This window comes from Phacochoerus africanus, chromosome X (genome assembly GCF_016906955.1).
Source record: "Phacochoerus africanus isolate WHEZ1 chromosome X, ROS_Pafr_v1, whole genome shotgun sequence".
In the NCBI taxonomy this organism is placed as follows: domain Eukaryota; kingdom Metazoa; phylum Chordata; class Mammalia; order Artiodactyla; family Suidae; genus Phacochoerus; species Phacochoerus africanus.
In genome coordinates this window covers 10,507,706-10,533,824 of record NC_062560.1, presented here as the reverse complement: position 1 = coordinate 10,533,824, position 26,119 = coordinate 10,507,706, and the positions used below count along the sequence as shown (strand labels likewise).

General features: G+C 46.7%; 1 protein-coding gene across 2 annotated transcripts in view; it reads left to right on the top strand.

Moving 5' to 3' along the window:
- Nucleotides 1-26,119, top strand: part of ARHGAP6 (Rho GTPase activating protein 6) — a 536,775-nt gene that overhangs the window by 238,177 nt on the left and 272,479 nt on the right. Inside the window, exon 1 of one of the 2 annotated variants that reach the window (XM_047765257.1) lies at nucleotides 9,560-10,160. The exons of the other annotated variant lie outside the window; for it this stretch is intronic. Within the exon in view, the coding sequence (XP_047621213.1) occupies nucleotides 10,116-10,160 (45 nt within the window). The 5' untranslated portion in view covers nucleotides 9,560-10,115. Of the gene's footprint in view, nucleotides 1-9,559; nucleotides 10,161-26,119 lie in introns of those variants that run through there. 2 annotated transcript variants of the gene reach the window in all.

The following is a 26,119-nucleotide window of genomic DNA, read 5'->3' as shown; positions in this document are numbered from 1 at the left end:
GATTTCTCCTTCAAATCTGAACAAGAGCCTTGCTGGGTAGAGTAATCTTGGTTGGAGGTTTTTTCCTTTCCTCACGTGAAGTACATCATGCCACTCCCTTCTGGCCTGCAGAGTTTCTGCTGAAAAATTTGCCTGATAAACTTATCAGGGTTCCTTTGTATGTTACTTGTTTCTTTTCCCTAGCTGCTTTCAAGATTTTCTCTTTGTCTTTAATTTTGGTCAGTTTGATTAATATGTGTCTCGGGGTGTTCCTCCTTGGGTTTTTTTTATATGGTACTCGTTGTGCTTCCTGGATTTGAGTGAGTGATTCCTTCCCCATGTGAGGGAGGTTTTCAGCTCTTATCTCCTGGAATATTTCTTCTGTCTCCTTCTCTCTCTCTTCTCCTTCTGGCACCCCTATAATACGGATGTTGGTGCATTTCACATTGTCCCAGAGTTCTCTGAGACTCTCTTCATTTCGTTTCAGTCTTTTTTCTCTTTTCTGTTCCACATCCGTAATTTCCACTAATCTGTACTCCACCTCAGCTTATTCATTCTTCTGCCTCCTGTATTCTGCTGTTAGCTGCTTCTAGTGAATTTTTAATTTCGGTTATTGTATTTTGCATCTCTTCTTGTTTTAAGTTTTATATCTTGTATGTCTTTGCTCAGTGTTTCCTGTAAGTTATCCATCTTTGCCTCCAGTTCATTTCCAGTGTCTTGCATCATTTTTATCATCAACATTCTAAAGTCTTTTTCTTGGAGGCTAGCTTACCTGATTTTCTGGGGATTTTCCTTTTTCCCTCATCTGAGGTATAGTTCTCTAGTCTTTTCATTTTTGTAGGTTTTTGGTGTGGTGACCTTTTTACAGATAATAGATTGTAGCCTCTCTTACTTCTGGTGTCTGCCCCCCTGTGGCTGAAGTCGGTATGGGGGGGGGGCTCGCTGTAGGCTTCCTGATGGGAGGGACTGGTGCCTGCCCCCTGGTAGGTGGAGCCGATTCTGATCCCTCTGGTGGGTGGGGCTTAGTCTCTGGATGGGATTAGAGGCAGTTGTGTGCCTGAAGGGTCTTTGGGTAGCCCATTTACTGAGGGGCGAGGTTGTGATTGCTCTTGGGTTGTTGTTTTCCCTGGGGCTTCTCAACAGCTGGCTGATGGGTGGGGCCAGATTTTCCCAAAATGGCCACCTCCAGAGAAAGGCAGCTGCTGAGTATTCCCAAGAGCTTTGCTTTCAATGTCCTTCCCTCACAACAAGCCACATTCACGCTTGTTTTCCCAGGATGTCCTCCAAGAACTGCGGTCAGGTTTGACCCAGATTTCCACATGGAGATTTTGCTTTGCCCTGGGATCCAGTGCACGTGAACGTCTGTGTGCGCCTTTTAGGAATGGAGTCTCCGTTTCCCCCAGTCCTGTGGAGCTCCTGCGCACAAGCCCCACTGGCCTTCAGTGCCGAATGCTCTGGGGCTCTTTCTCCCCGTGCCAGATCCCCACACAGTGAGCGTTTGATGTGGGGCTCAGAACTCTCACTCCTGCAAGTGAGTCTCTGTGAACCAGTTAGTTTCCAGTCTGTGGGGCCTCCCACCCAGGAGGTATGGGGTTGTTTATATCACAAAATCGCCCCTCCTACCTCTTGATGTGTCCTCCTCTTTTTCTTCTGGAGTAGGGTATCTTTTTTAAGGTTTCCAGTCCATTTGGGTGAAGAGTGCTCAGTCTTTCGTTGTGAACTTTATTGTTTTTAAGAGAGAAGTTGAGGTCCAGTCCTTCTATTCTGCCATCTTAATCCCTCTCCAAAATGGGTAATTTCTTATATGGCATTTTTTTTTTTTTTAGTTGGATATGCTGAGATTTCCTCCCTCCACACATACAACAAATGCTGAACTTCTGCCTTAAGAAATGTCCTCCCTTGAAAGCATAGCTGGTACATCCATTGCGCCTATACGTATGTGTGGGTGGAGGCAGCAATGGCATTTCCAATGCTATGACCCTACGTAGGGCCGATGGGGCTTTCTTCACTTACAAGACACATGCGATTTTGGACAAGCAGGACCTTAAGCTGCTTCCCCATCTCTCTCCTTCCTGATCCTGGAGTTTGATTTCCTGAATTATTTCTTTGTCACCCCATGAGAAAACCTAGAAGAGCGACAATTCTAAACTATGTTCCGTCTTTATATAAACTGTGTTCAGTCTATTTATACTATAGTGTAAATAAAGACTCGAATTGAGTACAATCAGTTTGGAAAACTGTTGGGCATTGTCCAGTAAAGTTGCAGATATGCAGATGCCTATGACCCGGCAATTCTGTTCCCGGGTTTGCACCCTATACGAATGCATGTCCGTGTGTACCAGGAGGTGTGTAGTCCCAAAGTGGAAAGGACACAGATGTCCACCAGCAGTTGAAAAGATAAATATGGGTAAACACATCCGACGGAATACTAGACAGCAATGGGAATGAACCAGCTGCAGCTACATATGACAACATGGAAGAACCTTCGACACATGCTGAGGGAAAGAAGCCAGGAGTAACAAAACCATAGTTATGAATCCATTTATATAACGTTAGAAAGCAGGCAACGCGAAGGTCCTGAGATTTGTGGATACACGACTTTCTAAAAAGCAGTGGTTCTCAAATGCGGTGATTGGGCCTCCCCACCCCCAGGGGACATTTGTCAGTGTCTGGAGATAGCTTTGGTTGTCACGCTTGGGAGAGGGCAGTAATGCTTGCATCCAGTGGGTAGATGTCAGGGATGCTGCTAAACATCCTATGATGCGTGGGACCGCCTCCGCCACACAGAATTATGACGACACCAACATCACAAGCAGCAAAGGCAAAACCTCATGAAACTGAAAAGCTTCTGCACAGCATGATAAACAAGCAACAAAATGAAAACGCATTCTAAAGAATGGGAGAAAATGTTTGCAAACCATATATGTGATGGGGGGTTAAGATCCAAAACACAGAAGGAATTCATACAACTCAATAGCAAAAAATCCCAAATTCTCTGATTGAAAAATGGGCAAAGACCTGAATAGACATTTTTTCAAAGAAGACATGCATACACTTGGACAACAGCTATTTGAAAACATCCCTGATCATCAGAGAAATGGAAATAAAAACCAAGATGAGACATCACCTCACACCTGTTAGTATATCTAGTATCAAAAAGACAAGCTTGGACCCCTAGCCTGGGAACCTCCATATGCCCTGGGGGTGGCCCAAGAAATAGCAAAAAGACAAAAAAAAAAAAGACAAGAGACAACAAGTATGGGTAAGAATGTGGGGAAAAAGTGGTGTTCCCGTCATGGCACAGCAGAAATCCAATTAGGAACCATGAGGTTGATGGTTCGATCCCTGGCCTCGCTCTGTGGGTTAAGGATCCGGCGTTGCCGTGAGCTGTGGTGTAGGTTGCAGATGAGGCTCAGATGTGGTGTCACTGTGGCTGGGGTGTAGGCCGGCTGCTGTAGCTCCAACTCGACCCCTAGCCTGGGAACCTCCATATGCCGAGGGTGTGGCCCTGAAAAGAGGAAAAAAAAAAAAAAGAATGTGGGGAAAAGGGTATGTTTGTACACTGTTGTTGGGGATGGGGATGGGAATTGGTACAGTCACTATAGAAAACAGTATGGAAAATTAGAATTAAGCATGTATACATGTACGTGTGACTGGGTCACCTTGCTGTACAGTGGAAAATCGACAGCAGCTGTCAACCAGCTAGAATGGAAAGAATAAGAATCATTATAAAATTAAAAAAGAAACGAAGAAAATTAGAATTAAAAATAAAACTACCATATGATCCAGCAATCCCACTTGTTCCCAAAGAACTGAAATCAGGAACTGCAAGAGAAATCTGCGCTCCCATGTTCAGAGCAGCACTACAGCATAATAACTGAGAAATGGAAACAACCTAAGCTGTCCGCCTGTGGCCGAATGGGTAAAGAAAATATGGTTTATAAACCATATGTTCACACACACACACACACACACACACACACACCGGGATGTTATTCAGCCATTAAAAAAAAAAATCCTACCATTTGGGACAGTATGGATAGACCCTGAGAGCATTATGCTAAGTGAAATAAGTCAGACAGAGAAATACAAACTGTATGATTTTATTTGATTTGATTTTTGTCTTTTTAGAGCCGCACCCACGGCATACGGAGGTTCTCAGGTTAGGGGTCGAATTGGAGCCAGCCTACACCACAGCCACAGCCATGCAGGATCCGAGCTGTTTCTGCGACCTACACCACAGCTCATGGCAATGCCAGATCCTTAACCCACAGAGCGAGGCCAGGAATCGAACCCACATCCTCATGAATACTAGTCAGATTCGTTTCTGTTGAGCCACGCCAGGAACTCCAAACTGTATGCTTTTCCACGTGGCGTCTAAAAAAGCTGAAGAATCTGGAAAAAGAATGGCTGTGTGTCCATGTCTAACCAACTCACTTTGTTGTACAGCAGAAATTGTCACAACCTTGTCAAGCAACTCGACTTCAATACAACTTTAAAAACTGAAAAAAAAAAAAATTAAAAAGGTAGAAAAGCTTAACTCAGAAATAGCGAATAGTTTGGTCATTCCCTAGGGACCGGTAGTGGGGCATGAGGAGCACGCTGGTCAAAGGGTTCAAACTTCCAGTTGTGGGAAATGAATGAATTCTGGGAGATCCAAGGACCAGCTCGGCGACTGTAGGTAACAATACTGTATGCCGTGCTGGGACGTGACTAAAAGGGTATGTCTTAAATGTTACCATCACACACACACACACACACACCCCCACACACCCACACACACACCCACAAATGGTCACTGTGTGAAGTCATGGGAGTATTAACTAATCTGGTTGTGGTAATCATTTCACAATATGTATGTGTATCACATTATCACATCGTACACCTTAAACTCACACAACGCTGTATGTCAATCATATCTCCATAAACCTGGGGAGGGTGGAAAATTGTGAGTCCCCACGTGTCCTTGGAGCTGGCATGGAGAAACCCTGCTGTAAAAGACTGGGTCACTTTGCTCTCCAGCAGAAATGGGCACGACCTTGGAAATCACCTATAATTTAAAAAATGTAAAAACACAACCACAGCAACAGCAAAGGGAAATGAGTCCGTGAAGCCCATAAAAGATAGGGCGGTGTCTGCCCCTGGCTTGGCCCGAGGGGAGGGTGTTACGGGGCAGCTGAGGGACACCAGCGGTAGTGTCCTTGCCCTTAGCCCTGCTGAGGACCAGGTGGGTGTGTGCCGTGCAGTAATTCGTGGAGCTGCACTGTGTGTATGGTCAATATTTCTGTTTCAAAAATCAGAAAGTCTTCTTGGAGGGGGCTTGACAAGATCGTAGGATGGAAGCCTATGGGCCCTGGGTTTGGGGGAAGAGGTTCCCCGAGCCACTCTTGTCCACAGCGGCAGAGCCACGTGTGCGTGAAGAGCCTCATTCTCATCTCGGCGGGTTTTGCTTCGCACCTGCGCCCTCGCGCCGCCTAAAGCCTCAAGCTGCGTTTGCTTCCGCAGATTAAGGTGAAATGGTTCTTAAAAAAAGTAATCACCCTTGGGTTGGCCCTAAATGTGGAAAATATTAACTCAGCTTATAGGCCGGCGGAGTAAATGCAAACTGGGCTTTTAATTTAAATGCCCGGGGCGGCGGGGACAGCCTTCTGTTCTGGAAGGGCTGTGATGTTTGGGGGCAGGAAGTCATGGACGGGCCACTGTGAGCATGACATGTTGTTTTCTTAAAAGGGACGCTGGCAGATGGTGTTCCCGTTGTGGCTCAGTGGGTTATGAACCTGACGAGTATCCATGTGGATGCGGGTTCCATCCCTAGGCTTGCTCAGGGGTTAAGGCTCAGCGCTGCCGCGAGCTGTGGTGTAGGTCGCAGACACAGCTCGGGTCTGGCCTTGCTGTGCACGTGGTGCAGGCCGGCAGCTGCAGCTCCGATGCCACCCCTAGCCTGGGAACCTCCATATGCCGTGGGGGCGGCCCTAAAAAGAAAAAGAAAAAAAGGGATGCTTGTAGAGGAACTCCTAAAGAGTAGTCTTGAATCCTCTCTGGGGAAAATTAGAAACACCAGAGAAATTTATTTAAAAAAATGACTAACCGTGAGAGAACCCGAGCCAAGCAGACACTTAATCTAAGCAGCGAGTGACAGGAAGTTCAGCCTTCTCTGAAGGGACGTTTTATTGTCTCTCTCCATTACCCCAAAAGATCAAACCTGAATCTTGAAAGCTCCTGCCATTTAATGCAGAGTTGAAATGACCTAGAACAATGCCTGCGAATTGTATGCACTTAAAATATTTACTGAATAAGTAAACAAGTGAATCGTTAAATACCATGTGAAGGATGCCTGGACGTAGAGATGTGCAGAAAAGAAATTCTTATGAGAGCGGTGTTTAAAAATACCGTGAAATAGAATAAATACATGTGTGGAATTCAAATTGTTTAAGTTTTTTATGGAAGTATAGTTGATTTACAGTGTTTCAGGTGGACAGCACTGTGATTCAGTTTATATATGTATTCTTTTTCGGTTTCTTTTCATCACCCGTTAGTACAAGATATTGACTATAATTCCCCGTGCTACACAGTGGGTCCTGGTTGTTTATCTATTTTCATATATAGTAGTGTATACCTGTTAATCTCCAATTCCTGACCATGGGAATAACATATACACCCTACTGTATAAAATAGATGGTTAACAAGAACCTACTGTATAACGCAGGGCAATCTACTCTGTATTTTGTAATAACCTATTTGGGAAAAGTAATGGAATATATATATATATATATATATATATATATATATATATATATTCACTTTGCTCTATACCTGAAACTAACACAACATTGTAAGTCAACTACATTCTAATCGAATTTTAAAAAAATCCCCATTTCCTAAATTATCCCTCTCCCTCTTTCCCTTCGGTACCCACAAGTTTGTCTTCTGTGTCTGGGAGTCTCTTTTTGTTTTGTAAGTGGGTTCATTTGTATCCTTTTTTAGAGTCCACATAGAAGTGATATCATATGAGCAAACTGTTTAAGCTGTAGCAAGCCTCTTCGAGGTCTGCCGTCTTCTAGATCCCTTGTCAAGACTCGAACAAATGGAATGAGAACTGAAGCCATGTACGATTCACTCCAAGGTGAACGCAAGAGTCTTGCAGCCCGGACCGATCATTTCTTTTTCTGAAATGCTTTGTCCTATCTCCTCAAACCTTTGAAGCAGAGAAACAAACAAACAAACAATCCCTATTGCCCTTGAAAATTTAACTCCAACTTAGCAATGACGATTTAGCAAGAAATAAGCTAGCAGGCAGAAGTCATCCCACACTGAGGGAATGATGGGTTATTTTTGGCTTACAGTAATACCATTTAGTGACTTCTTAAATTTTCCCAAGGCAGAATACAAACAAACAAAATCTCAGAGGACCCAATTTTAACATGGAGGTGACATACTCAAGGGTAATGATCAAAGGATATATTTAAGGGTCTTTTAAATCCAGAGACCCACCGCGAATGGTTTATATATATTAATCATGAAATAGTTGTTCTAGGAAGAGGGATTTTGAGTTTGGAGGGCTTCATGACCGGTATGACAGGGAAAGAAGTTCTAAGGCTGGAGAGGTCTTATTTCTAAATCGAGCACAGGGAAGCAAAGGTGCCCAAGTCGGGGCATTTGTGTACGCGCGTCCTCCTTTGGCTGCTCCAGCTGCTTTTTCTGAAGGCTGCTGTGTGGCGTGGCGAGGCCCGAGCTGGTTCTCTGCCTTATTCTAAGGGTCTCTGCTGATGTAGCTCCAAAGGTTGCTTTCAGCTGCAGAGCAGAATGAAAGTGAAGAGGGGACTTCAGTGTGTCATTTTTCCAGCTCTGCCTGGACATGTGGGGGAGCAGGAGGGTCCTCCTGCAAAGTGAACGGGTTCGCTCTCTTCTCCCACTTTGCAGAGGGAAAGGCAGTCTGGGCAAGGCAGGCTATAAGGAGAAGGAAACTGGAGAGTTTGAGCAAACTGTTTTAAGACTTTCTCTTAAAACAGTAGCATTCTGGCGGGAAGTTCCTGTTTGGGGCAGGGGATTGAGTTTGAATTTATTTTTGCCCTTGTGTTGTTGCAGTACAAAATACACACAGCAAAGGGTGTAAATCGCACAAATCTGAGCTGTACCACTCAGTGAGTTTTTACGTATGGGTGTTCTTGGGTAACTGTCCTATAGATCAGGATACAACCATTTCCAGGACCCGAAAACCTTCCCTTGTATCTCCTTCCCCGCCAGGACCACCTCCCCATCTTGGTAATCACGATTCTGGCTTCTCTCGCCATAGATCATATGTGCCTATTTCAGTCCAACATGTGAATTCCGGCTCCAGAATTAAATAAATGGAATCTGACAGTATGTCCTCTTTTGGGTCTGCTTTCTTTCTCTGGACACAGCATTTGCGAGAATAATCCATGTCGTCATGTCCATCAGTCCATTTTCCTTTCCGTGCTGAGCAGTCTGTATTCCACTGTGTATGGAGGGGCCACGGTTGGCCCGTCATGCACCCGCTGATGGGCATTTGGACTGTTTTCATTTTGGTGATTCTGCTTAACGATACTATGAACACCCTTGCACACGAGAAGGTCATTGGCACTCATTTCTCTATACGTCTAGGAGTGGATTTGCTGGGTCAGAGGGTCGGCATATGATCAGCTTTACTAGATATAATCTTACAGTTTTCCAGGGAGAGGAACTGTCATGGTGTCTAGTGGTAGATTCTTAGGATACCTTTAGCCCTGGCTTCACGTTCCCATGCTGTTCAAAACTATGCTGCCAAGTGTTTTAATGTACCCTCTGCTGGGAGTGGTTAGCCCACTGAATTGTAAGCAGTGAAACGCAGGGGTCCCATCCTCTTTTCCTAGTGCGCCCCCCCCCCAGCAGGTGGATGGCCACCCAGGGACTCCCATACAGTGAGACCCTTAAATTTGACACAAGGCGCCCACAAATCCATCTTCCACTTGATAGCCGCCCCTCTTGGACTTGGATTGATTGATTTCTCTGTATCGGGAATCTCTACGCTGGGCCCAAACCTTCCCTTGGTCTGGACTCAGCCTATGAGAGGCTCATGGAGGGGCCCCGGTGCTCTCCATGATGTCTTAAAGCGAAGGCGTCCAGGGGCGCAGAGCAGAGCAGAGGCCAGTGTTAGGTGGCCTTGTGCATCTCCAGTGTGTGCTAAACTGATTTGGTGTATCTGACAGCGTTTGCAAATAGTATAGGTTTCTTCTTCATTTTCCAGGTCCTTTGCTGTGTTGTTCTCCGATTTGTTGAGACATACACAGGAGGGCTTTGAGCGAGCTCCTGCCACCCCCAACTCAGACCCAGCCTCGCTCTAAGCTAGTGCTCACTTGCAGCAGAATTGCAGCAGATTTTCCAGAACTCCCCCTTCCAGTGGGATTTCCTAGACACACGCAGGTCCCGCAAGCCCTCTGGGACTCAGTTTGCCCAAAGCATGCCGCCCCACCTCCCTCTTCTCCGCAGCCCCCCCTGCCCCCCGGCCTGCCCTCTCCTAGGGTTCCCGCCCTTGAGACTCTCGCAAAGGAAGGCTTTGCGGAGACCGAAACTCCACCCTCGCCGGCCGGTTCCGAATTGTCTCTTGGCGTCAGGCTCACACCCCCGGCTTCAAAGTTAGTGGAAGTCTCTCTTTCTTGGAAACCCAAGCTCGCCCTCTCGCTGGTACTGAAGGCTTCAGCAGCCCCAGCGCCGGTGTCCAGGGTCCCTTGGGCCTGGGCAGGGGCGGGGTGGCAGGAGTTAGGAGCGCCGGCCGCCCTGACACCTGTCGTGGGCGCACTCGGTCGCTCCGGCCCCCAACAGCTGGCGGCGGCGATCGCGACTGGGGCCCGCCAGGGGCGGAAGGAATTAAACGCCCGCCCATCGAATCTGACTCGGCCTCTCCCTCCTCCCCCCCACCCCCTCCTCCTCCTTCCCCTTCGCCGTCGCCTCCTCCGTGTCCCCGCCGGCTCCGCGGCGGGACGCTGGTGCCCGGGACGCTTCGCACCGCGCTTGGGGCGCAAGGAGCAGGGCTCGCGTCCGGGGTCCGCCCCAGGATGGCGGTCAAATAGGGGGACCCCGGAGAGGCGCCACGACCCTAGGCTGCGCCCGGGGGCCCGCCACTCCTCCCCGGCGGCGACATGGGGGACCCGGTGTACCGCGAGAAACCGCAGCTGCACTACGCGGTGAGTGTCCCGGCGCGCGCGGAGGCGACAGGGGGCGCCACTTGGCCGGCCTGGGAGGGGGACCGAGCGGGGTGGAAGGGATCCGTAGCTCCCCAGAGGTCCTCGGTGTGTGTGGGGTGGGGTGGAGAGTGCCGCGTGCACGAGTGTCACCTGCTCAGAAACTCGAGAGCCCCTTAGAAGGGGACCCCCACCCCGGAGCCGTGGTCCTTTGCCCCGCGCAGAGGTCAGGGCGTTCGCGGCCAAGGGCCGGACCCTGCCGCCGCCTCGCTGGCCAGGGCTGAGAAGTGGGGCTCCTGGGGCTGGGCCCAGGTTGGGCCACTCAACCTTCGGTCAGAGACGCTGCAAAAACCGACATAGAACTGAACGGGAGGCAGAGCCGCTGGGTGATCCCAGCCTCCGTGGCCAGTGGACTCCCGAGAAATGCCGCAGGGCGCGCTGGGGCGCAGCGGGTTTGCTCCTTGGGAAAGGGGGCGTGCATTTCCCTGTGAGTTTGTAGCGGGCCCCGATGTTGCACATTATCTGATTAATCAAAGAAGGTGCCAGGGGGTCTTCTGTCGGCGGCCTCTCTTCTTTCTCCCTGTTGCCTCAAATATTCTCCTGTATGCCAGGCACTGCCGGGCCCTGGGGTCCGCAGGAGACACCAGAGAAAAAGCTCACGGGGTTTTTCCTTTAAAGAAGGAGGCAAGCTTTCAAGAGTAATGACCGACCGACCAAATCCAGATTCTAGATTGAGTTTATTTTTGAGAAAGAGCAAAGGCGTAAGAAAGAAAAGTAGAAAGAAAATAGATGTTTCTGAGCAATGAGTACTACTTCTAAAGGCTGTGCCGCCTCCAGGAAGCCGGCAGGCATCCGTGTTCGTTTACCCCAGTCCTCGGACATTCCTCTTTGTAAGATGTATCGTTTTGAGCTGGGGCGCTGCAGTCGTTGTGTCATCTGCTACTTTCCCGAGTTTTCCTTGCCTGATTTGCACTATAGAGATTGGACCTGCTGAATGCCAACTTTAAAAACTGGAGAGTAGCAGGCAGACACTTAAGACAAGAATCATCAATAATTATAATCAGGCGGAGACAGTTATCTGTCTGGAATTCGCATCTTCCAAAATGCACTCTCCATGTTAAAACAATTTTTTTTTTCAAGGAAGGAGTCGTCGAGATGGACTGGGGTGGTAGGTGGGGAGGTCCTGGAGCTGCCCCAACTAGTTCCTTGGCTGCAGAGTGGGGTCCTAGATCCTCTGGGGGGCCATTGGGCTAACCTTGAACTTCTGCAGTTTCACTTTGCTGCGCCAGAGCAAAGGGGCCGGTACTAGAAAAGCGTGAAGATTCCTTCTCAAGACGCTCATTCTAGGAACCCAGGACGGCTCTTTCTCTAGGTTTGCTAGAGTTCCTTGCCCTGAAAGAAATGCCAAGTGAGACACCAGTAAGTTACTAATGCCTCTTGTGTTTTTTTTTTTTTTTGGAGGCACTAGCGGCTCAGTGATTTGCCTTTCAAAGCGGTGCTAACGGCAACCCGCTTTCAGCAGAGGTTTCTTTGCAGTGAGGAATCTAGCCTGCGCTCCTTGTGCCCAATCGCCATCTCACCCCACTACCTTTTGCAGATTTTGAACTGCGTGCTGGGGCTCTTTGATTTGTAATCCGAGATGTCAATGTGATTTTCGAGGTGGGGGAGGAAAGGTGAGAACTGGCTCCTTAAAAAAAAAAAAAAAAGTCTATTCATTGTACCTTGGACCCTTGCCTCACTTATGCAGATGATACAGCCGATGCATCACAAAACAATTGAGCAGTTATTTTCAATCAGCTTGCTCATTCTCCTAAGACCATAAACTTTTAGCCAAGCTGATGTTAATGTCTCCTCTTGCAGGCTGAGGATTCGCTGGTGAAATAGCCCTTTATTATGGCACAGCCCACCACACCCATAGTTTTTGATTTAAGACTATTAAAGGGAAGATTCCAGAGGGAATGTGTTGGCTCTCAGGTTGGAAGAAGTTACCCAGGTCCTCTGAAGTTTCCTCTGCATACTTTGGAATGATAAAGCAGCAGCATTCAGCAGTGCTCTATCAGTCCCAAGTCAAAAGAATGTTCTTTATTAAGTGTGACCCATTGTTTTTCATATTGACATAACCCTTTATGGCTTAAGATCTATCCCTCTTCATCTGCTTCCCCCACGTGGGTTTAGATAATTCCAAGAGCTCGTTTGGCCTTTGAGCATAAATATTCCACTTCTTTCGCTCAATGTCGTCTTGCCCCACTGCGTATCGTCCTGGAGTCCTGGCCGCTCTCTCGGTCCGAATCTTCGTGGAAAAGAATTAGCCTTCACATGTCCTCGGCACCTCTTACCTCCTCTGACATATAATCTGGGGGCAAGTATGTAATATCTTCCTTCAGTGCTTTTCTCATTTGTCCAAAGTCAGGCTACTTAGAAGAAATCAGTGGCTCACATTTTATTTGTTCATCCAGCATTTGTTGAGTGCCTGTTGTGTGCCAGCTATTCAGTCACTTTCCCAAAGATGATTAAATAGTGAAAATGTTAAGAGTGGCTTTGACCTCTTCACTCATCTTTTTAAATGGCCCTAATGGTCACAAAGAGAGACATACAAACACTGAAGTAGATAAGAGCATCCTGCATTTATATAATCAGTGAACACTCTCCTGAAGTAGAGCACAACTCTCTCCTTGTTTTAGCATCGTAACAAAAATGTGTGTTAGCAGCTAATGTTTTTTCCTCCCGACCTTTTCCTCCCACGGTTTTCCCACATGGAATTTATGGCGACTCCATCCTTCCAGCTGGGTGTCATCCTTGACGCCTTTTGGTGACTTGATCCGATTTGCATTTTGAAAATCCTGCTCTGGCCCCAGGATGGAGTTGGGGGTGGAGAGGAGCCAGAGTGTATCAGGGCATCTGGGCCGGGGAGAGATGGGAGGAGATGACCTGCGCTTGAGCTCGACTGGAAATTGAGAGCAGTCAGCACATTGGAAAGATGCTTAGGGCACTGAACCAACCCGGCTGCGTTGGGATGGGTTATGGAGGTGCTGGAGGATGAGGGTCACAGATAAAAGGCACAAATCAACGATTTCCTGGCAGCCCTTCTGGGAAAATGCAGTTTCTCATTATTAGTTATTGTCTTATACCAGCGGCAAAGTGTTTGGACACAGTCTGTATCAATTGCAGCTTCAGATCCAGCTGGTGGGTTAGCTAGGTTTTCTGTTTTGTAGCTGAAGAAGCCCAAGCTTAGAGAGCTAGAGATCAAGGTGGCACAGGTGTAGTGGGTGACAGAACAGGGAGCTTCATCCAGGGGTCCTGACCCCACAGAGCTCACCTGACTCATCTAGACAATTGACGTAGATGAGCTGAATCATCCTCCCCCCTTCCTCTTTGGGCACCATAATAAACCAACAATCAACTATTGTCCCTTCAGCGACTTAGTGTAACCAGCCATACTGTTGTGTTACATGGTCAAAGAGCTCCTTCATTGGACTGGTGTAGACAAAGCCCCTAATTTAAATATGCATTAAGTTCAGAGCCATCTCTTTATGTCTTTCTCAGGGTTTCTCAGCCTCAGCCAAAGGAGTGTTTTGAGCACGGTGGTTCTCTGCTGTGGGGCTGGCCTGTGCGCCGTACAATGTTCCGCAGGACCCTTGACCTCTACACCCTAGACGCCGGCACCATAGCCCTGCCCCACACCCAACCGTGATGACCAAGTATAGTTCCAGACAGTGCCACATGTCCCCTGGAGGGCAGAATTGCTCCTGCTTGAGACCCCTCCCCCCCCCAGTCTATCTGATGTTCATGTATGTTTTTAAGAAGGTGTGACAATTACTGGGTCGTAAGGTTGGGAAAGCGCAGACATGGTAAATGTTAGGAGTGTTATGTATAGTCTTCGATGAACAAGCAGGACTTCAGAGAGAGACCCACACGGAGGTACAGAGAGAGCCTCGGATGCAGCACAGGTGCCGGGGGTAGACAGATGAGTCACTCCAGCTCCAGTGATCATGGCTTTAACGGTGTTCTCCCACCTATGTTGGCTCTCCTCAAGTCAGGTCACTTAGCCTGCGTTAAAGATAACATGCACCTGCCCTCTTCCCAGCAGTCCCCACATGCTTTGTCCCATAAACCCCAAAGAGCATCTTACAAGCCGTGCTAGTCCACCAAGATCTTGTAACACACGTCTCCTCTCATGACAAGCTATGCAATGAAAGACGGGGATTTCTCCAGTAGAATCACTGCCCTGAGAGTTAGTTTTCGAACGCATTATCAGAGGCATTTTGGAACAGCTGATGAATACTGTTCTCCCCAGCATCTCCCTGGAGGCACACGCTCATTGTCACCCCTTTCTCTGAGAGGGAGACATGCACATTTCACCCTGCCACTGGCTAAGGGACCTCTCTGGTGGGTGACGGGTGTTCTGTACACTGAGGTGTGGCAAAAAGCAGGGGGCTTCGATTCTGATTTGGGACTGCTGCCCATGGAGTCCAGCTGTCAAGATGCAGCCATTCTTGTCCCTTGGACTGGTCTCCTTCTGAGCTCCTCGGTTGCCGGTGTCACTTCCTGCTTGGGGCAGTTGCCTCACAATCTGTGCTCTTGACCACAGCCTCGTCATTAACTTGCTGACTGTTTCCCTGCTCTGCTTAACCCCTTCCGAAGGAACCCACTAGAAGGGCTAAGCTGCCCTGACGGGGGCCTTTCTTCACCCAAATCAGTTAAGGTCTTAATATGGATGCTTCCAACTTTGCTCTCTGTGAACCTCGGATTTTGGAAGACTTTAAAGTCGTTCAGCCCACTTAATAGTGCAGCGGTGTTGATTACAGGATATTCTTTGGTAATTCCGAAGACACCCAGAACTGGGCACCATTGCAAACCAAGCTGATAGGAATCAGTTATCACTCATCAGCACTGCCTGCGTAGACAGACATCTTAGGAAATTCAGCGGAACTTGTGCTGCCCTGCTGCATGGCCCGGAATGCACTTTTATAACACTCTTGCTTGTCATTTGTCTCCCCACAAAAGCCAACATTTCTCAAGTTGCGAATAAGTCAGAGATGATGGCATCACCTTCATCAACACTTCTACTAAAATCTTGGATGCTTTTTCGACCTTCCTCACGCAACCCCACCCACTTCCCAACATGCTTTCTTTTTTGGCTGCGCTCAGTTTTCCCTGAATGTGGCCTCTTTGGTCTGGAACTCTCATCGTCTTAGGAGGCCACATCTCCCATCCTTCAAAACACTTCTTAAGCGCCACTGTTAGTTGATAACGTATTGGATTCGTGTTGGCTGTTGCGTAGCAGAGATATCTGTCAATCATAGGAATATAAGTACTACCCTTTCCCTAGTCCTTTCTGATAATAAACTTGTATTATTTACTTTTCCTGTCCCCCCCCCCATTGTGCTAAGCCAGCACCAGATACACTTGAGTCTCACCTTGGTTGTGATATTACTGGAGGTGATTCTGATGTCAGCCGTGTTTGAACACTACCAGTTGATTTACGTGGTGAACCACTTACTGTTCAAGAAGCCTCTCCCAAGTCTAAGATTCAGCAGCAAAGTGGGTCCAGAGAGTTCAATCCAGCACTTTGCCTGAGGTGACCCTGAGGTAATAGATTACAAGTTTTCAGAAAGGTCTTTTGTTGCACGACCTAGCATTCATTTCAACGGCACCCACTAAGGATACGAGCTTAGGAATATGCTTCCTCGACATAGCGTGGTCTGGCCCTATGCCCCTCAGCATCCATTTTCTAGGTACTCTAAGCCAGTGGGACACTAGGAAATGTCTGGAGGTGTTGTTGGTTGTCACAACTGGCAAGGTGTTCTACTGGCATCTAGTAGCTAGAGACCTGAGAAGCTGCACAACATCCGACCGTGCACAGCACAACCTAATAAAGAATGGTCCAGCCCAAATGTGCATGGTGCTGAGACTGAGAAACCTTGACCTAGCTGTGTCCCTGCGGACGTCAAAGTCTTTGCTGTTTTTGAGATTCATTTTGTGTAGGGCTCTGTGAAGTGAATTAGACACATTTCCCTGTGGCTTCAGCGATGGACAAAATGTGAGTTACCTGTTCCAGCTGTGAGTCATGGTTACGAAGAGCATGTTTCACACCGTGGGGGAGTGGGGCGATTACTCTGGGAAGGGTGATGGGGGCCCTTCTGAAACCTCATTGCCTTGGGCTTCGTACTTCTTCCCTCCTTGATGCTGTGCCCTTTGGAATCTTGGGCCTTGTTTTTTTAATGTTTCCTGTCTTCTCTCCTGTGTGAGACTTCAGCTGACTTCTTGAACAGCCTTATCTAAATTCACTACCTCCGTTCTGACTTAGCTGGAATACCACTTCATTAAATCTGATCGTCCTGGGTTGAAAATTAAGAATCATCATCTCCAAACTAGGCAATGAAGGGTTTCTCAGAGAGCCTGCATGCTGGGGTGTTGGATCTGAGACTGTATGTGAATAAGGAGCTAGGGCCCGCTTCTGTCCAGCAATTACTCACTGAGGATGCAGTGTGTTCTGGCCTGCCCTGAGGAACAGGTAAAGGCTCTGAAAGAAAAGCAGAGGGGAGGAGGAGGAAGACAGCTTCTCCTAGCTCTTCTCTCTCGCTGTCATCCTGGTCCAAAGTCTCCAAGTAGCCCAGGGTGGCAGGTGTATCTGTGGTCTATCTCGTCTGCCACTGGCAAGGTTTGTGGGGCCCTTTCTCAAGTCCTGGCTCTATTAGTGGATGTTAATTAGCGTGACCTGTTTTACATCGTAAGCTCTGAAAATGATGGGGCGATATAAAGGTCTTAGATGCTTGCAAAATTTCAGACCATCAGCAGCGATTACAAATACGGTTAATTTAGTAGCTTTTACTGTACCTTCTCAGATTTTCTAGCTCCACTCTTATTTTCAAAAGGTAGACTATGCTGATTTCTTTTATTTATTTATTTATTTATTTATTTTGTCTTTTTGCTATTTCTTGGGCCGCTCCCGCGGCATATGGAGGTTCCCAGGCTAGGGGTCCAATCGGAGCTGTAGCCACCGGCCTACGCCAGAGCCACAGCAACGCGGGATCCGAGCCGCGTCTGCAACCTACACCACAGCTCACGGCAACACCGGATCCTTAACCCACTGAGCAGGGGCAGGGACCGAACCCGCAACCTCATGGTTCCTAGTCGGATTCGTTAACCACTGCGCCACGACGGGAACTCCTGATTTCTTTTATTCTTAAATACTTTCTGAACACTTAAAACTTAAAGAGATCAAATAAAACAATAAGGGCTGCCACCCCTCCTTATACGGTACTGCTTTTTCTGTCTTTATGGTGACTGCTTGGATGTGTTTATGGGATGTATCTCAGTTTGGATAAGTTATACACAAAATATAAGACTACTTTGTTCGCTCAAATATGATCAGTGTTACCAAGGGCTCTTTCCCTGAAAGACGTCATGACCCTTTGAAGTGAAAATCAGTCAGGATTTTCTCCCTGTTTCTTTAGTTATTTGACACATTCTTAGAACTCTTCTCAGTTAAATTCTTATAGTAAAGTTGAGTGTGTGAAGTGCCAAGTAAATTAGATTTCTGAGATGAAGTTTTCAGAAGAATTTGAAGTCATGGCTTAGGGGAAAACTTGCCATAGAAACAGCAAAAGATTTTCAGAAGAATAAACTTAAAAAAATTTTTTTTTGGCTCAAGGCAGTAAAAATAAAAACAAAAATAAACAAATGGGACCTAGTCAAACTTACAAACTCTTGCACCATAAATGAAATGAAAAGACAGAATGGGAGAAATTAGTTGCAAATGATGCAACTGACAGGGCTTAGTCTCCAGAATATGCAAATAATTCATACAACTCAACAGCAACAAACAAACAACCCACCCAACTGAAAAATGGACAGAAGACCTACATAGACATTTCTTCAAAGAAGGCATATGAATGGCCAGTAGGCACATGAAAAGATGCTCAACATCACTAATTAATAGAGAAATGCAAATTAAAACTACAAGGAGGTGCCACCTCACACTGGTCAGAATGGCCGTCATTAATGAGTCTACGAAAAACAAATGCTGGAGAGGGTGTGGAGAAAAGGGAACCCTCCTACCCTGCTGGTGGGAACGTAAATTGGTGCGACCACTTTGGAAGACAGTATGGAGGTACCTCAGTTCTAAATATAGAACTACCATATGATCCAGCAATTCCACTCCAGGCATCTATCCAGACAAAACTATAATTCAAAAAGCTCCATGCTCTGGGTGTTTGGGATTGGCATATGCACACTGTGGTATATGGGGTGGTTGGTCAGTGGGAACATGCTGTATAGCACAGGGAACTCTACCAATATTCAGTGATCGTCTATATGGGAAAAGAATCTGAAAAAGAATGAGTGTGTGTACATGTATAACTGAATCACTTTGTCGTACAGCAGAAATTGTCACAACATTGTAAATCAGCTCTACTTCAATAAAGCTTTTTAAAAATGAAAAAAAAAAAGTATACATGCACCCCTTTGTTCATAGCAGGACTATTCACAATAGCCAAGGCATGAAAACAACCTAATTGTCCACCAACAAATGCGTGGCTTAAGAAGATGTGGTATATGTGTGCAGTGGAATACTACTCAGTTCTTAAAAGAATGCAATAATGCCATTTGCAGCAACATGGATGCAACTAGAGATTAATATTGCAAGCGAAGTAAGAAAGAGAAAGGCAAATACCATATGATACCGCTTATATGTGGAAGCTAAAATATGACATGAATGAACCTACCTACAAAACAGAAACAGAGTCGCAGAACATAGAGAACAGACTTGCGGTTGCCAAGGGGGCGGGGCCGGAGAGTGGGATGGACGGAGGGTTGGGGGTTAGTAGATGCACACTCTGGCTTTCAGAATAGATAAGCAATGAGGTCCTACTGTCCAGCACAGGGAACTATGTCCAATCTCCTGGGATAGACCATGATGGAAAAGAAGATTAAAAAAGAATGTACACACGTGAATGACTGAGGCACTTTGCTGTACGGCAGAAATTGGCACAACATTGTGAATCAAGTATATGTCAATACAAAATAAAGAAAACCCGTGTTTTTGAATGCCCCCTTTCTGTAGCTGACTGAAATCTCTGGTCTGTTTAAGTGAAACACAGAGGCTTAAAATCTGTCATTCGTGTGTGGAACACCTCAGGCTTGCATTTGCTGAGCAACCTGTGCCAAGTGGGTGCCACCCATCACGAACAGGACTCTGACGTCGCTCTAAATTCCTTACTTGGTGGTGCTGTTGTAATTTGGTCCACAGAGTAATGCGAATTTAGCAAGAAAATGGAACGTCCAGTTTTCTGGAGGAATTTGAAAATGGCAACACATAGTATTATGTCTATAAGTGTCTGTGCACATGACCTGTAACAGTCCCATTATGATGTCATTTTGATGTTCTAAGCAAAATGTAAGACACAGTCTTAACTTTGACCTCAAAAGATGAGGTATTCTCATATCTTAACTCCTGACTCACAGAGAAGGGCATGGCATCCATGAGGATGCGGCCGGAAGCAGAGGGCACGCTCCAAAGAAAAAGAAAGAAAGGCTTAACTTAAGCAATGAACTGTTAACCTATCAGTGATGGTCAACAGGTTTAAGAGAATCAACATCAACAAGGGGGTGGTGAGACGCACAGCAATTCGCAACAGGGCAGCTGGTAGCCCATGGGCACAGGGAGGGACCCATATTACCAGAACCCTGTGATTTCCAGCCTGGGCTGGAAGGGACCCTGGAACTATCGCCAGCGAGGATGGCAGCAAGGGCAAAATATGGAGAAGCAGGGATGGAGCGGGGCCATAGGCAAACACCCTGACCTCTTGGTCTTCCTGCTCCCTCAGCTCCTTCTGGGTACCAAAATCAACAAGTCCATTGAGATGAAATCCATTGAGCTCAGTCTCAAAGGGGACAGATCAACACCGAGAAGGGCAGAGATTTTTGTGTTGTTTTGGCAGAAGCAGGGGAGAGTTGGCAACCAGAGAATTCATCCTATGCACTTGGAGTCTTGTTTGGGATTTAATTACATTATGAAAGACCCTTAATTCCTGCGTATTAGAGGACTCCCACATGGCTTAGAACGTCTCTTTCCTCTCCCCTGTGGGTTCGTCACTACATTTAAACTCCTAATGTGTCATGCCAACTCCATCCCTACATGATGTGCATGTCTTAAGAATATTCACACCACATGCCTGTTAAAGTGCTTACGCTTCATGAATTATTATGATATATGTGGTCATTTACTACTGAGAAGCTCCAGGCTTAATTCAGAAATGCCTTGATCTTAATGTATTTATACAAATTTAAACTATAATAGGTTAATAGATTTTTTTTTTCCCCCTCCTTAGCTCCTTTGGAGAGGCTAATGTAATTTATTTTCCAAACAATGGTAAAGGAAGACCTGGAGTAGCTTTTCCTGGTTGGCGGGTAAAGAGTTTTAACCCTTGACGTTACACATCAACACAAACGGGTTCGCCCGCGCTCTCGTCTCATTTATCTCTGGCGGAAAAGGTCAACCACCCGGCTCCTGCAGCGAGCTGAGCAGAGAGCAAAGTCCCATTTTAACCTTGACTGCCGAAAAGTGCCTCTCATTCTTAAGCTGGTTCCTCCTTGAGGCCCCTGTGTATGCACTTTCATAACTTCCATCTTGCGTGCGCTTACATCTTCAGAAAACCGTGGTCATTGCAGAACTGAGAACTCCAGAGGGGCAGAGGCCAGATTTGGACTCAGTGTCTTTGATCACACAGGAAGCCTGTGCCTGACGCTTAGTGGGTGTTTAAACATCAGCAACATTAATCGGTAACCTGGAGCTCTTAGAAATATTTAGGCTGACTTACAGTCTTAATCATAAAAGCCAATATTGATGGAAGGCTTTTCACGAGCCCTGGGCATATTACATATATTATCTCATTTAATCCTTAAAAGAACCCTGTGAGGGTAGGTCCTACTATCATTCCCATTTCTAAGATGCAGAAACCATGGTACTGAGTTTAGATGTGTTTCAAGGTCACGCAGTAGGAGTTCCTGTCGTGGCTCAGCAGAAAGGAATATGACTGGCATCCGTGAGGATGCAGGATCGATCCCTGGCCTTGCTCAGGGGGTTAAAGATCCAGCGTTGTGAGCTGTGATGTAGGTCACAGATATGGCTCGGATCTGGCATGGCTGTGGCGGTGGCATAGGCTGGCAGCTACAGCTCTGATTGGACCCCTAGCCTGGGAACCTCCCTATGTCGCAAGTGTGGCCCTAAAAAGACCAAAATAAATAAATACATAAATAAAAAAGCTCACGCAGTAGTAAGTGGTGGGACTGGCACGCAAACTCTTGTCTTTCAGCAGGTCTTGGTGCTTGAACCACTGCACGGTGGTCGACTGTTAAAATGGCATTGGCTGGACGTGACCCCTTTGAAATGCCATGTTAGAAAACTTTGCATTTTGTATTCTAGACTCACAGGAAGTTGCCAAAGTAGTATCAAGAGATCCTGTGTACCCTGTATCCAGCTTCCCTCCGTGATAGCATTTTACATAATTATAGCACAATATCAAAACCAGGAAATTGACATCAGTATAATACCGTTACCTTGACTACAGACCTTGTGCACGTTTCACTGGTTTTTTTACACGCAGGCTTCTTGGTAGTGCGAGGCAGAGCAGGAGGGGAGGAGGAAGGGAGGGAGGCCGAAAGCGGAGGGGGAGAGAGCCAGGCAGGTTTATCAGCCGTATAGATTGACGTGTCTTCCACCATATTCAAGATACAGGACTGTGCCATCACCACGAAAGCACTTCCTTACGCTCCCCCTTTATAGACACACCTGCACTACCTCCTACCTCCACCTAATCCAGTCACCCGCTGACCTGTTCTCCCTTAAATGACACCATTCACATCACTTCCACTGTCCTTCTGGCGCAGTGAGAACCTTCCTGCCTCTGGTGATCATTGATGTCAGAAACGTTCCGAAACCTACCAGGAGACAGTTCAGGTGAATGGATAATGAGCTCAGAAGGGACACGGGTGTTCTTATTGTTACTAATACATACAATCACAAACAAAGAACATCCTGCTTGCTATTTTTAGTCGAGGGTTGCGGTGATTTTGTGATTCCAACTCTCCTGTTTTCTCTGGCGAAGTGCTTTGGATGGCAACACCGGAGAACTTAGCTCCTGCCTGCACGCTCCACGCTCCCTCTTTGCATGGCCGTTCTAAGGGAACTTCCATTTCAGGAATGACAACCGCGTGGTTGAACTTGCAGCAGCCTGGAAAAAGGACATGAGAGCTGGCACTCTGCCCTCCAGAAGTATTTGTGCACGGGGATAAACACAAGTCCCACATGTAGTTGTGGTAGCCATGATCCGCTTGTGCTCTGGACGGCACAAGCGTTGTGTGAACCCTGGCGTTCGTGGTACACATGCATTTTTATTCATTCATTTCAGAGGGAGTGGCTGTCCGTAGACCTCTCTTGGGGAAAAGTTTGAACCTTATCAAGATTAGCTGGTTCCAAAAAACCTTAATAGCTGTTTTTATTCAGGATGGCTGTGGAGGGAAACCTTATCATCGGGACACAGTTATAAAGACTTCCTGCCTTTATTTGGTTCCCACTATTAAAAAAAAAAAAAAGGTGTAAAAAGAGCTGATGCTGTCTAATTCTACCAACAGAGGTGCACTCCTGTTAGAGACTTCACTTATCCAAGTCTGACTGTATGATTTGCTTTGATCTTTCTTAGAAAGGGAGAATATTTTTTTTAAACCTAGACATTCTTAGACCAACCTCTGGCTTTTTAAAACTAGATAGGCAGGGAATATACCGATGGAGATACTTTGTGTCACGCATTGTAGGGGGTCTAGAGAGAACCTGAATGTGAAGCACCATAGGACCTTCCATGACATTTCTGTGCTGGGAAACAGTTTAAAAATTTTTGGATAACATTTAAAAGAAATGAAATATGGAACTCTTGGCAAATATGCACATATACCCACAGGCACACAAAGTGATGTTTTACTTTGGACTGTGTTGTCTGAACTGTAGAATTGTGTTTGTATCAGTTAGCGACTGCCACACTGATGCCGCATAACAAATTGCTTTGGAATTCAGTGGCTTAAAACAACCATCACTTCTCGTGTATCTGTGGGTCAGCTGGAGTTGGTTTCTCTGGGCTGAGCTCAGCTGTTTGAGCTGAGGTCAAGCTGCCAGTCCTGCAGGGCTTGGCTCCTCAGTCGTTTCCATTCATCATGGGTTTATTCTGGGGCCAAGGTTGGTGGAGCAGCATTAGGGAGCACAGTCACACTATGCCGAGTGGAATTGACTACGGATTCTGAATGCATGGGCAGGACTCGGGCACACGCCCATCTCCACCCACATGCCACTGGCAGTTCACCTCCAAGCCTAATGTCACTGGGTAGGGAAGTACACTTCCTTCATGATGGGGCCATGGCAAGGGTGTGAGTGCAGGAAGGGGTGAAGACATAAGGCAAGTCATTCACTTTGCCACAGTAGGTAATCAAATTCTGAAAACACTGGCATTTTTTTGGTCTTTTTTTTTTTTTTTTTTTTTTTAGTGCTGCCCCTGCGGTATATGGAGGTTCCCAGGCCAGGGGTCGAATCAGAGCTGTAGCTGCTGGCCTACACCACAGCTCACGGCAACGCTGGATCCGTAACCCATTGAGCAAGGCCGGGGATGGAACCTGTGTCCTCATGGATACTAGTCAGACTCGTTTCCACTGAGCCACGATGGGAACGCCGACACCGGCACTGTTGAGAAGGTGCAAACCTGTCTCAGTTTTTTCCCAGTTCGGTCAATGAATTCTTTTGGTCATTGATATCAATATGTATTAAACAGCAAAGGCAAGAAAGTGGGGCCATCTCACTGATACTGGTCCCCACAAATCCACATTGATTGGCTGTAGACCGAACAGATATCAAGGGACTCTTATGGAATATAGTCTGAATATATTAACATTTGAACAGAATCATCACAGTCTTCCCCTGCTTCCTGGTGCTCTGGTCCCTCAATATATCAAAAGGAAAGCCTTCAGAATCTCCAGGAGATGTTTAAGTTTGCTTTAATTTACTAGTGTCACTTTAGAAACATTTGTAAATTTAGCTCCCGTATTTTTCTGTCTTTTTAGGGCCGCACCCGCGGCATATCGAGGTTCCCAGGCTAGGGGTCCAATCAGAGCTGCAGCTGCCAGCCTACCCCACAGCCAGAGCAACACGGAATCTGAGCTGCATCTGCGACCTACACCACAGCTCAGGGCAACACCAGATCCTTAACCCACCGAATGAGGCCAGGGATCTGCCCATGGATACTGGTCAGATTTGTTTCCCCTGAGTCACAACAGGAATGTCACTCCTGTTTTTTAGGGTTTTTTTTTAATTAAAGTATAGTTGATTTGCAGTGTTGGGCCAATTTCTGATGTACAGCAAAGTGACCCAGTCCTGCGTGTGTGTGTGTGTGTGTGTGTGTGTGTGCGTGTGTGTGTGTATTCCTTTTCTTATGCTATCTTCCATCATAGTCTATCCCAAGACATTGGATATAGTTACCTATGCTGCACGGTAGGACCTCATTTTAAAACCTTCTGAAATTGTGCATGAGGTCATTTACAATTGGAAGAAAAACATATTAATCCTTTAGTTGGCAGAAATCAGAGCCGGTATTTGGAAATTAGCTGATTACTTTGATCCATTTTGCCACGGAAATGGATAAGCTAAATTAAAAATAAGACACACACGACGTCACCTCTCTGGGGTCTAAAACCTTTGCCCTGTCTTCCTCCATCGAACCAACGGGTTGGACAAGTTGCCACATCCTGTATTGTTTCTCCGTTTGTTCTGTAGGTGCTCACCCCTAGTAGAGCACCTACCACATTGCAGTCCCTCAGCTGCCCAAGTCAGGGATCAGCGAACTGTGGCCCGTGGGTCCAAATCTGGACCCCTGCCTGCTTTTACTACAGCCTGCAAAGAGCTAAGAAGAGGGAAGTACTACATTTTTAAACAACAGGGAAAAAGGCAAATCGAAAGGAGACTCATTCATGACACGTGAAAATGATGGACAATACAAAACTTAGTGGCCTTAAATCAGGTTGTATGGGAAATAACCGTGTCTCTTCATTTATATATTGACTAAGGCTGCTTTCATGCTACAGTGACAGAGTTGAGTCGTTGCACCAGACTACTGACAGACAGTTGCATGCAGACTCCAAAATATTTACTATGCTGCATGTGGGTCTCCTGTTATATAAGAAAGAGGGCAAAAGAAAGGGGACACACATGGTTAGCGTGGAGAAGAATGTCGGGTATGGTTCAGGTGAGGGTAAAATGTCACTGAACATTCATTTATGCGCCAGCATGTGTGGAGAACTGGGTGTGTGTCCCGGGTGGAAAGCAAGTTTCCAAAAAGACAACATCTAGTGTCTACCCTGAGGCTGCTGGGAGAAAAAGTAAGATGCATCCACCTATAGGTTATAGTGTCTGAAACCTACCCTCCCCACCATGTCTGATTCTCTCAGTCACCAGCGAACGCTTTGCAATTTTTAAGTTAAAAGGTGCAATTTTTTCGTAGCTTATTTTGTCAGTCGTCTAGGCAGAATACTTTTTGTGGGCCTTGCTCTTCTTACCAGGTCAAGGTGGAGAATTGAAGCCTGAAACATGTCCTTTGCTCATTGGTTTCAAAGGGCTGGTTCTTCTTGGAGTTCCCATTGTGGCACAGCAGAAACAAATCCGACTAGGAACCATGAGGTTGTGGGTTCGATCCCTGGCCTCACTCAGCAGGTTAAGGATCCAGCATTGCCATGAGCTGTGATGCGCGTTGCAGACTAGGCTGGGATCTAGCATTGCTGTGGCTGGGGTGTAGGCCAGTAGCTGTAGCTCCAGTTAGACCCCTAGCCTGGGAACCTCCGTATGTCGTGGGTGTGGCCCTAAAAAGAAAAAAAAAAAAAAAGTGCTGGTTCTTCTTGTTTGGGCTTTGAGATGTTTGCTTGAGTGTATG